Source organism: Phocoena phocoena, chromosome 19 (genome assembly GCF_963924675.1).
Source record: "Phocoena phocoena chromosome 19, mPhoPho1.1, whole genome shotgun sequence".
NCBI lineage: Eukaryota > Metazoa > Chordata > Mammalia > Artiodactyla > Phocoenidae > Phocoena > Phocoena phocoena.
Window position 1 is genome coordinate 54,503,452 of NC_089237.1, and position 12,711 is coordinate 54,516,162.

At 45.2% G+C, this 12,711-nt stretch overlaps 1 protein-coding gene across 2 annotated transcripts in view; it reads left to right on the forward strand.

The window, feature by feature from the left end:
- Window positions 1–2,876: 2,876 nt before the first annotated feature.
- Window positions 2,877–12,711, forward strand: part of MAP2K4 (mitogen-activated protein kinase kinase 4) — a 105,225-nt gene continuing 95,390 nt past the window's right edge. The window contains exon 1 of one of the 2 annotated variants that reach the window (XM_065896610.1): window positions 2,877–3,040. In XM_065896610.1, coding sequence (XP_065752682.1) covers window positions 2,932–3,040 — 109 coding nt within the window. In that variant the 5' untranslated portion in view covers window positions 2,877–2,931. The remainder of the gene's footprint in view (window positions 3,041–12,711) is intronic. The other variant, XM_065896611.1, reaches the window with a different exon arrangement.

A 12,711-nucleotide genomic window follows, 5' to 3' on the forward strand; every position in this document is an offset into this window, starting at 1 on the left:
CAGCAGGCGGACTCTCAACCACTGCAGCACCAGGGAAGCCCTTAAAGTACTTTTTTAATTAAAAATTTCTTTTTCATTGAAGTATAGTTGATTTACAATGTTGTGTTAGTTTCTGGCGTGCAGCAACGTGATTCAGATATATATATACATATATATATATACTTTTTCATATTCTTTTCCATTATCATTTATTACAGGATATTGAATACAGTTCCCTGTGCTGTACAGTAGGACCTTGTTGTTTATCTATTTTATATACAGTCATTTGTATCTGCTAATCCCAAACTCCTAATTTATACCTCCCCCACCCCTTTTCTCCTTTGGTAACCATGTTTCTTTCCTATGTCTGTGAGTCTGTTTCTGTCTTGTAAATAAGTTCATTTGTCTCATATTTTAGATTCCACAATATATTTACTCTTTTAATTCAACTTTCCTGAATGAATTTCCTAGTTGGAATGTTTTCCTTTAGGTTTATTTGTTACATATATTTTCCTCATTCAAGTTCACTTAACTGTATCAGGTCAATGTTTTTCTTACTTGAACAATCTTAAATGTAACCTATATAATCTAAAATAATATTGGAAAGCTTTTTCCTACTAAATAGTTGACTAATCTCCAGTATTGCCTCTAGGATTTCTATTAAATAATAAGTTTCTATTAAAGAAATATGTATAGGGCTTCCCTGGTGGCACAGTGGTTGAGAGTCCGCCTGTATAATTGGAAAAAGGAATTAGTAGCACTTTACATAAGACTGTAAGTATATCAATTGTCCACATCAAAAAATGGGGGAGGGATACCTATGGTACTGATGCAGGTGGGGAGACTAGAAGTCTTCCAAGTCATTTCTTGGTACCACTCCAAAACCCAAGGAACTGCAAGTGAGAAATGAGATGACATACACAACAGTGACATTTAGTCAGCAGGAACTGGTTGTGAAATCTACTGGCAGGTACTGGAATAAAGTGTCAGAAAATTTCTCAGAACTATTTGGTGTCTGGGAATCCTGCATCTGAAGTCTGATGATGACATTTGGTGTGTTTGCCAAAAAACTATGAGGCTGTTGATGCCTTTTCCCAGGATGTTAAAGTGGTCAAGCCAAGGGAAGTGCAAAACTATTGTCTGGGGGTGGTGGTGGTGGGGTCCCTATATTTTTGCATCAATCTTTGTTAATTGTTGGCAAGTTGTGTTGATGTTTTGAGAGAAGAATTTCATTTGATTTTTGATACTGACCCCTCCAGGCACTAAAATATAAACCTCAAAGGAAAGAAAGCTGTCTTCCAATCTGTACCTCCAAAGAAGAGCATTTAGGGAGCCTCAGCTCCTCCTTTTCTCTGTCATTTGTTGCTACTCTTCCCATCAGCACCATGCCAAAGATGCAGATTGAGTATTTAGCCTGTAATCTGGGCTGAACAGCCTGGATGGGACACTTTCCTTCCAGGTTCTGATTATATTTCCTTTCTGGGGACCCCACTTTTATGGTTCCCCAGGGCCAAGAAGAGCAATCTGGGATACTGATTCCCAGATGGGAATTTGGCAGTGTTTCTAATGATGACCTGGAAATGGAGATGTCGCTCTGCCAGCCAGGCCCTCAGAGGAGAGTTCTGGCGGGCTGGAATGCGAGGCTCTCCACTTTTAAGCACACCTACCTGCTCTCACCTTCAGTTTGCCTTCACTGCCTCACAGTTTACTTTCCCTAAGCCCTAATTCTAGCCCCTGTGAGCAGTCAAGATGATGGCTGAGGCTGAGTTCAGAGCAAGCAGGCAAGGCTTCTGTTGATTGAGGGGACATTACCAAGGTGCCCCGAGGAAGTTCCAGCACAGATAAGGTCTGTGTGGAGGGATGTCCTGGTATAGATGGCTCAGTGCTTCAGAAGGGCAGGAAACATCCAGCTCCATGGTTCAGACTACTTGGCATATTGTATAGCTGGTCATTCTATATAGAGACGAGACATACCTCTGTCCAGAGATCCATACCTTACTGTTCCAACTACATTTCTGTTGGTCCACAAGCCCCCAGCCTCACAGAGGACCTTTTTTTTTCTTTTTCTTTTAGCTGCTGCCTTCCTAAAACCAGTCTCTGTGCCAAGCACTGGAAGAAACTTGATTTTGTTCTGTGAAGTTGCCATCTTATATAATTCATATTTAAATTATATAATTTATATGGCTGGTCTTATAAGGTGTAGAAGAGGTGGGGGAGAGAATCCAGTGTGTATTTAGGGGAAGTCGGTGATACAGATAATATATTTTGGGAGGCCAGGGAGCTTGCGTGCTTAAGATACTGTTTTTCAAATTTAATGTGCATACAAATTACCTGGGGGTATTATTAAAATGTAAATTCTGATTCCGTCCCGGTCCACTGACGGTACTTTCAGTAGCATTCCTTAGGATCTCCCAGGGCAGTGTAGAGGGTTAGGGTGTTAGGCAAGGCTTAGCGGGAGCTCCAGATGGAACCACAGGTAGAGCCAAGTCCCCTCTGGAAGTGCCGTGTCAGAGACTGGACAAGAAGCAGGAGCTCTGCGATCCCTTTCAGTTTTACGATTCTGGTTTTGGGTTCTGAGATTCCAACAAGGGGCTTCTTAAACTTTTGGGGTCACAGACCTCTGTAGGAATGATAGAAGCTGTGTACCCTTTCATACCCCAAATGTACACACTCCTCACTCCGCAAACCTCTCTAGGCCCCGCGGCGGGCCCGCAGCCCCAGTGCAGGACTTCTGCCGGCCTCTGGGGTGTCCCGCACCGGCAACCTGGGCAGTTCTGCCGCTCAGCCGCTCAGCATCTGGTGCGGCTCCGCGTCAGGCGCGGGCGGGGGCGGGCGGGGGGCGGGCGGGGGGCGGGCCCAAGGCGGACGCTGGCCACGCCCCTCGGCCGTGCGAGAGGCCGAGCTTGCTGCATTGCAGCCGCCGCGGCGCCGCTCGGCTCCTCACTCCCAACAATGGCGGCTCCGAGCCCGAGCGGCGGCGGCGGCTCCGGGGGCGGCAGCGGCACCCCGGGCCCCGTGGGGTCCCCGGCGCCCGGCCACCCGGCCGTCAGCAGCATGCAGGGTAAGGAAGGCGGCGGCGCCGAGACCCCGGCCCCCGGGCGCGGCCGTCGGAGTCGTCGCGGCCTGTCCCCGCGGCCACGGACGCCCCCGGACCCGGCTGAGGAAGCCACCGAGCCACCCGCGCCGGTCCGCCTCCCTCCCTCCCCGCTTCGCGCCCGGAGCCGGCCGCCCCGGGCTCGGCCTGGCTCCGGGCGGCGGGCCGCGCAGGCCCGGGCCGCGGCCTCCGCCCGCGCTCGGCCCGGCGGGCTCCCGACCGCCCGCGGGGGCCCACCTGGCCCGGGCCCGCCCCTGCGGCCACCCCCGCCGCCGCCACCGCCGCTTACCTGGCGCGCCCCGCCCGCCTTTCCGGGAACGCGCGGCCAGGGTGCGGCGGCGGGAGGCGGCCGGGGCCTGGCCCGCGGGTCCCGGCCGCCCAGGGCGGCGTCGTCGTCGTCGTCCCGGCCCCGCGCCCCTCGGCCCCGCGCCCCGGCGCCCCGGCCCGGCTCCCCGCCGCCGCCGCAGTGGGGCCCGCTCAGGGCCATCTTGGTTCCCTGCGGGCGCCGCCGGGCCTGGCCGCCGCCTGACCTCTGGGCTCCGCGGTCCTCCTGGACCATCGTTTTCCAAACTTCTGCATGTTTCTGCTCGCTGGGCGGGTGGGGCGGGGGTGTTCAGGCCCGTGCCACCTGTAAGGTGATGAGACAGCCCTTGGCCTGGGAGAGGCCGGGGGTTTCTGTGTTAGCCTGGCATGCAGACCAAATAAATAAATAAATAAACAGAGGGAGCTCGGTTGAAATGCAGAGATCCGGGAAATCAAAAGGCAGGGGTCCGAGTGGTTCTCTGCGGGGACTGCACATCTGAAGCAGCCCTCCTAATTAATGACTTTCCCCAGTGGGAATGCTTATTAGCTCTATGTGGCTCTTGACAGGGGCTGTTGTGAAAATACCAGGCCCCAGCCCGTGAGGGACCGTTTCCTTGAGTTTACTGGGGAATTTTGAGTAGTAATGTTATCTTTGAAAACAGGGAATCTCAGAAATCTCTTGATAACTTTCGCAGACTTGCTTGCGTTAAATTATTAGCAGCGTCATTTGGGGTACCCTTCGTGGTCCGTGTGACCATGGTTACTCTTTGATTAAAATCTTCCTAAAGGGCTCCGAGGTCTATCTTAACCGTCTGTCTGGTTAGGTTTGACGTTTGTTGAGTATTTCGGGTTTATGAGAGGGTGATTCATGAAGCAGAGGCGGGATTTTATTCAATTTTATATCCCTGTCCCCCTCCCCATGGGATATACGTAAGGAACAGTGACAGATATATACAGGATGATGTCAGAGCTCAGAGGACACTTTCTGTGCAGGCCCTCAGATAATTAATTCAAATTAAATTAGTTATTGGATGCCACTGTGTTGTACAATATACAGATGAAGTACAGGATGGGTTTCCTGATCTTCCAGCTCTACAGTCTGGTTGTTGGTGGTGGTGGTGCTGAAATGAAACAGCAAAATGACAGTATATTGCATATCCAAAACAGGTGACTTACAAAGCTTATAAAAATGCAAGTTTTTTGGGGGGTGGGGGGTAGGGGATGAGTAGGGAGACTAATAGTTCGAAAAAGCTGTAGAAATTAATTTTTGTTCAAAAATGTTTATTGAGCATCTGCCTAGTGCCAGGCATAGTGCCCTAGTCCTGGGTATATAGAAGAGAGTGAGTCAGATGGTCTCCTTCCTGATGGAGCTCACCCTCCTGATAGGATTGGGGAGGGAAGACAATATGCAGATAAATAAGAAAAATTGCTCATTGAGAAAAGTGTTATGAAGGTAACAAGCTGGGTTAGAAGTTAATGGGGGAGGGGGCAGTCTGCTTTGGTAAGATGGTCACAGAAGACCTGTCTGGAAAGAGGACTCTGTTACGATGAAGAAGAGGGTTCTAGGCAGAGGGAACAGTGTGTGTGAAGATTCCAAAGTAGGAAAGAGCTTGGAGTGTTCTAGGAACTCAGAGAAAGTCATCCTGTTTAGGAATTATTCTGATGCGCTCCATTCTCCTCTCCCACCCCTGAGTATTTTTTTTTTTTAATGCCTTATGTATTTATTTAAGTTTTTATTGCACATATTTGACAGGTCCCTTCAGTTTTTTTGTTTGTTTGTTTTTGCGGTACGCGGGCCTCTCACTGTTGTGGCCTCTCCCGTTGCGGAGCACAGGCTCCGGACGCGCAGGCTCAGTGGCTATGGCTCACGGGCCCAGCCGCTCCGCCGCACGTGGGATCTTCCCGGACCGGGGCACGAACCTGTGTCCCCTGCATCGGCAGGCGGACTCTCAACCACTGCGCCACCAGGGAAGCCCCCACCCCTGAGTTTTGATACCCAGTAAACTGAACTTTCTAATAAGCAGAACCCAGTTTAAAAGGGAGAGGGAGGACATAAGACTTCTCTTTGAATTTTTGATGAATTTTCTTTTATCAGTACTGTGTCTAGCCTTGATTGACTCAGGAACCTGTTGTATCTTCTTGAACCTCTCTCAATTACTCAGAATGAAGAGAAGCACTTGAAACTCTCAGGACGTTTTCTCGCACAATCCAGGTTACAAAGCTTGAGCTTAAGCAGCTGTGTAGCATCTTTTTTGTTTGTCTTGTGATGTTAGAGCGCAACCTCCCTTACTTCACCTATCAGATCTTTGGCTTTAGATCATACTTCAGGTCCTTAGAAGATGTTTGGTAAATGCCACTCCCCCCCACCCCCGCAAGCATGGTCACCTGCCACCCCCAAAGCACTGTCTCTGGGAGTTTTTAATGGCCAAGCTCTTTCCAATAGCAGGGTTTAGCTGTGGGACGCGTGGAATACATGTCATATTAACAGACATTGGTGGTCGTTCTGTGTGAGAAGCACCGTGCTGGGCACTGGGTCACCCTGCACATTTTTTCATGGCTTGAGGTTTGTGGCCCAAGAGTGGTCTCAGTTGAGAATTATTGTTTTTTTTGGTTTTTTAATATCATAATGCTTGAGTTAAGTCAGAGCTCTGGTGTCCTGGATTTGAATCCCCTCATCGGGATTGAAGAATTTTGTGACCTTGGGCAAGATACTTAACCTCTCCAAGCCTGAGTTTCTCAGTTGGGAAGCAGGAATAATGCTTACCTTACAGGAACTTTGAGAATGCATATAAAGTGTAGGCCTGACACACAGTAAGGATGTGATTGATGCATGTTAGCCATCATCATTGTTAATAGCAACAATACTCTTACTTGTAATGGTCTAATTAATTGTCTCTTTCATTATTAGCAGATGAGTCCCTAATGCCTCATGATCCATCACACAGTTTGTTTAGCTTCATTATTACTGGGTCCTACCCTTTTCTCTACCCTGTTTATTTCCATTTTTCATTATTGAGCATTTCTGGTCAGCGGATTCTTGATGAGTCTTTATTCTCCCTGGGTTCAGGTAACTGCTCTGCCGTGTACAAGCTCTGTGGCCTTGGGGAAATTACCTACATTTTCTGAACTCATCTGAGTTTCTTATCTGTTAAAATAGGGATAATACCTTACGGGGCCTGTTGTGAGAATCACATTATTAGATTAATGCACATAAAAGGGCTTTGAAAATTATAAAATATCTATACGTGTATAAGGATTGCTATTAGACATGGCTATTTAAATGCTTTAGTTACTAAACCCTTAAAATGTAGTAGATTTTTAAAAACCCCATGAACACAAGAAGTTAAATTTATTATAGGAGACTTAAAGCAGGGAAAAATAAAACTTTTCCTTAAACTTTACTTGGATAGCTGAGAAATGTCAGTTTAAAAAAAATGTGTAGAATAGTTAGAATCTATAATTGAGTCTGAAAAACATGGAGACATTTGTAAAGTACTTGTTACAGGAACTGGTTATAAAGTATATGTGGTAAGTGCCTCTGATTCTCTTAATGAGCTCATGTAGGTAGTTTTTCTTTTTTTCTTTTTGAGTCTCAAATATAGATGTATAACAGAAAAGTTATGGACTAGTCCAGTCCTTACCCATTTACCCTCAGCTGAACATTTTATAAATATCAATTTAAGTAAAAAGATGATAGCTAGATTTTACTTTTTAAAAATGTGCAAAATGTACAGAGTAGCGACTATAGTTAATAATGCTGTATTGCATATTTGAAAGCTGCTAAGAGAGTAGAGCTTAAAAGTTCTCATCACAAGAAAAAAAATTATTTAACTATGTGCGGTGACAGATGTTAACTAGACTTACTGTGTGGCGATCATTTCACAATATGTACAAATAGTGAATCAAGTTGTACACCTGAAACTAATATAATGTATGTCAGTTATACCTCAGTAAAAATATTTACAAAATAAAAGAAAATACACAGAACTTTCAAGTGTAATGAAACATACCTGTTAAGAAAAAGTGAAGATTTAAAATCAGTACACTTTTTTCTTCCAATAATATTTGAATATAAAAAATTAGTATGAAATGCCCTATTTGTGATTATATTTGACTGTCTTTCTATTTTTACCATTTAGTTTGTGGTTTTCAAGAACCATAGGAGGGTGCCTTTATCCCAGTTTAAAGAACTGAATTGTGCTGACAGTGGATAAGGTACCAAACCCTAGAATTGCTTGCCTTTCCCACTGTGTTGCACACCATTTCTTTCACCATTTATTTGACATAACCTGATAAATAAAATCCAGGTCAGGAAATTGGCCCCTCCTCAAAGCACATATTGCATTTCTGTATGTTCCTCAAAAAGGAGAGCAACCCTAGTATTAAAATTTAAAAAGTAGAAAAATATAACGCTTTCAGGATACTGATTTTTCTCACATTTTCTTTTAATGTCCCTTATTAGAGTGTGTGGGTTGAAACTTGTTTAAGATGGGATGTTAGTGAACCCTGTATTTTGAGTCCTGTTTCTTTTTTTGCAAATATCTCTTTTTCCATTCAATTTCTATTACCTAATTTGAGAAGCTGGGTTGATTTGGGCCCATAGAGTTTTTCTTATTTTTAGGGGTCTGGAGGTCAAAATCAACTCCATCACACATAATTCAGGTCAGTCTGCATCTCTAGGAGATAGAGACAGTCCACATGATACAACCTGAGGAAGTTTAATTCAGATTTAAAATTAAGAAGGGAAACTAATAGTTAACACAACTCTTTTTTCACTGTCTTTACCTAATTTGATGCTCATAAGTGCTCTTTAAGGGTAGATGAGCATGGTCTCCTTTCATATATTAGGGAACTGACGTTTAAATTAAGGAATTTGCCCTAGTTGAAGTGGGTTTTAATCCACCTGGTGACAGGCAGCCTTTGCTCTTTCTACTCTTCTACCCAGGTTCACATGGTTTCTCCGAGCTCTATTTAAGTCATTTCAGCCATTCAGGTCTGAGAGAAGAATCTTTGCCAGAAGTGATGCAGATTCAGGAATAGAAGGAAGAGATTATTTTAGGTTTCAGTCAGGGGGTGGAAGCTGTATGCATCCAGCCATGTTTGGGTTGATTTTGGAGCCTCAGGGCTTCCTGATGCTTCTTTGTGTTGCAGAGTTCTGAACTTGCTGGGGCGTTTACCCTGGCACTTTGAATTTGGGGACATTTTGATTGCAAATCTACAGGCAAGTAGAAAACTTTAATTAGATGTTGAAAGGTAATAGAACTCTTTCAACACTATGCATAGTATGGAAAAGGCACCCACTTAGCATAAGAGTTAATAGCATACGTTCCCATCCTGGCTAAATTTGTCATCTGGTCAACTTAGTGTCCTGCTAATGGGCATGGGTTAGCTTCTGGCCCTTTCCCCCAACTCCAGGAAGTCTCCATAGGTCTCTTCACACTCTTGGCAAGGTTGAGAATGAACATGAACCTGTAGAAAGGATTCAAGGGCAAGGAGAGAGGAGATTGGGCTGACTTAACAGCCACGCGGTGAGAGGGAGCATTGGCCAGTAGTTAACACAGCTCAAGATGGACCTTTACAAAGAAGCTGGCAGTCCCATCGTGCACGGCTTGATTCTTGAAGCAACAGCATGACATTCCCCACCAGGGAGAAGGATGGTGGAAGTGGACACCACAGCAGCTCTTTCAAGCTGTATTATATCTCATCTTACCAACAGTCACCCAAAGTATTCAAAAGGGGGAAGCTAGAAAAGGGTTGCCAGATAGATCTCTGTTATATATCTGACATATATATATGTGTCTATCCGTGCCTGACTTTGCTGAAAAATAAGCGACATTAAATGGCTCTCCTGATGCGTTTGCCAGTGACCCTGAGATCTGGGTTAGGTTCCTGCCAGGAGACAGTACCCACTCCGGAGTTGAGTCCTCAGGACAGCAGGCTGGGTGTAGGAAGGGCTGAAACGGAGAGACAGAGTGTGGAATCCTTTGTTTTTACCTCTCTTGGTGACAGGAAATGAAAGGAGAGGGACTGTTTATGTGGGTTAAGCTGGTCTGATAGGGAAGGTACCATAATCGTTGCTCACCTGAGGGAGATACCAGGAATAATAATGACTGATAACATTAACCTGAGCTATCCCAGGCTCTGTGTTGCATTTATTACCTTATTTAATCATCACAAAACACTTTCCGGTATTCTGTTTTACAGATGAGAAAATTGAGGCTCATAGAGGTTAGATACTTGCCCACAGTCACGTGGTCGATGAGCTGCTCTCCCCGGGTGTACTGGGCTTTCTTGAACGGGCTCCATGGTAATACAGTGCTTGGTTACAAACTGAAGAGTGAATAAGGTGGTCATCAGCCACAGGAGGGAGAGGGACTGGCCTGTGAGGGCTGACAAGATCCTGAATTTTTTAAAATGTGGGAAGGATTAGTATTCATAAAATCATGAGTGGTTCTGGATGACGCAAATAACCTGGAATTACTAAATGAAGGTGGGTCCCTTTTAAGCTTGAGAAAGGTGAAGTCAGGAAAGCTCAAGGAATTAACACAGCAGGAAATCTTGTGGAACTCACTCTAAGTACAATGAAAATACAAAGTTTGGATAAGCTTAGATAAATGCTGAGATGTTAGAGTCATAATGGTATACTATGAGTAACTTTACAGTTGAAGGCACACGCCAACATTTCGAGGTTGAAGTTGGAAGGCGGCAAGCTGCTGGCCTCTTCATGCTTGTGGCAGAAGGAAGATTTGGGAGCTTGGTTTGTGGGCCTGACCCAGTAAGGCAGGCAGCTGTGATTTTCTTTGTATCAGTGTGGCTTCATACTGGAGTTCATTATCCCTTTTCAGCATTACCAGAATCCAGGGTGTCCAGGAAACTATAAGGCGCTACTGAGAAGGTGGGAAGCTGCTTACTCCCCTGTTATACCCTCAGCCCAGGCGAAGGGCAGTGCGGATGGTCGCTGTGCCCCATGAGGGCCACTAGACAATCAGAATTACACGTGGACACGCTGTTTCAAATTCTAAGATTACTTGATATTATTCTTAATTTTATATATAAATGAGGAAGCTGGGGCTCAAGCAAGGTGCCTCTTTTGAGTTTCACAGTTGGAACTAGAACCCCGGTCTGACATTCTTCATTTTGTTTTCTACTTTCTCAAATACTCTTTGCCTTTGGTTTTAATATACACTTATACACATCCTAAACAGCCTTATAAACGGATACAGGCAAGCTCACTTTATTTGGTAAATACAGTAAATTGTGGGTTTCCAGTTATGGCCAGTTAAGGACTCTCAAGATTGAGGTTGGACGGTGAGAATGAGGGGATAATGTGGTGGGAGAGTCCTGGTGAGAAAAAGGAGGGGAAAAAGCCCCACAGAGCTTTATTTCTTTGGTAGGCCTACTAGCACCCTGCCCTGTACATCTCAATATTTATTCTTGGGGGTCTGAGATTTGATGAAAAGAAACTTGGCTGGGGCCATGTACTTTCCTACATCTGTACTGTAAGCACCAACTCTCTGACCTTTGTGGGTTCTTATTTTTTTTTTTTTTTTATTGGCTGCGTTGGGGCTTCGTTGCTGAGCGTGGGCTTCCTCCAGTTGCAGCGAGCGAGGGCTACTCTTCATTGCGGTGCGCGGGCTTCTCATTACGATGGCTTCTCTTGTTGCGGAGCACGGGCTCTAGACGCGCGGGCTTCAGTAGTTGGAGCACGTGGACTCAATAGTTGAGGCTTGCTGGCTCTAGAGCGCAGGCTCAGTAGCTGTAGCGCACAGGCTTAGTTGCTCCGCGGCATGTGGGATCTACCCAGACCTGGGATCGAACCCGTGTCCCCTGCATTGGCAGGCGGATTCTTAACCACTGCGCCGCCAGGGAAGTCCCCCTGGTTGTTTTCCATATATATAATCTCTCTCTATAGAGTTCCCCCCCCCACCCCGTGTGTGTGTGTGTGTGTGTGTGTGTGTGTGTGTGTGTGTGTGTGTGTATGTGTATGTATAGTCTTTTAGAGGTCTAGAAAGATTTAGGTAATGGCTTTTTATCTGATTTAATTGATAAGATTACATGGAGTTCCAAGGAAAAGCTGAGCCATCTGTTCCAGCTACTTTATCCTGTGCTTGTCAGTTAGCAAGTCTCTTCTGAGTGAGAAATAATGCAGAGATAGATGTAGGTATGAGTCCTTAGAATCTGTTCATCTGGTCACTTCATCCGTAATTAGGTAAAAAGAGCAAGTCTGTAGTTATGCTTTGAGAATTTCACCCCTTCCCTTTTAGCTACATGTATGGATTCTGTACTGATGACAGAACTTCAAGTTTTGAGAATTTTTTGGCATTTAAAAGTGGGCTTAACTTCTGATGTGTTAGGGGAGTAATTGGTGACATTCTAACATTCCCAGTTACATATACCTTATATTTTTTTCTATTCATTGTACTTTTTCCTTTAACTTACTTTTATACAACTATACAGATCCAGTTCATTCTTTTTCGCATACTTCTCAGATTTATTTTTCTTGCTCCTTTCCCCATTTATCTTGCTATTTAGTTCACCTCTTTGCTCACCTTTTATTTTTGCTACCTAGTAGCACCTATTGAGCGTATTTAGAGCTAAAAAGAGAATAGTAACTATCCCTTCAAATTGTTTCAGTGTTTCACCAGCTTCCTCTCTAGTTTCCAGGTGAATTTTCCATTCCCTCTTCCAGCGGAGGGGGTGGGAGATGGGCTTCTGAACTGCGGCCAGGCTCCTCTGTGTTTCCTATTCCACTGCTGCTTCCACAGTGCCAGCTGCCAGCTCCCTTTCCTCCTGACTTGTGCCAGCTCATTTTGCCTGGTAGGAGGCTGGCTGGTGTTTAGTTGCTTAGGCTTATAAGATCCACAGAATCCATTTTTTGTTGTTTGTTTGTTTGTTTGTGTTTCCTTCTGAAGTCTGTTTCTGCTGCATATCTGGCGGGGGGCGAGGGGGCGGGCAGCACGTGTATGGAGCCTCAGCAGTAGAGATACAAGTGTCAGGGCACTGCCTCCAGTTTGCCCCCAGGACTTTGTCCCTTGAAGTCTCCACTCCCACTTCCTCCCACTTTGCCATCAGGTAGTAAGTAGGCAGTGGGTTACTTTTGTGTCCCAAAGGTACCTTCATGCCAGAGTAGCTACATGAGCCATTTTTCAGGTTTTGTGCATTATAGGTACTATATCTTAAAATCCTAGGAATTTCAAAGCTGGATGGGAAAGACTACTTAAACATATCCTTTTTAGTCCTGGATTTTTTTTTTTCTGCAAGTTTTGATTGAATTTATATAACTACAACTTGAGTGGTACTCGTTCTAAATTTGCTTTCCCTATTTTGTTCCCCAA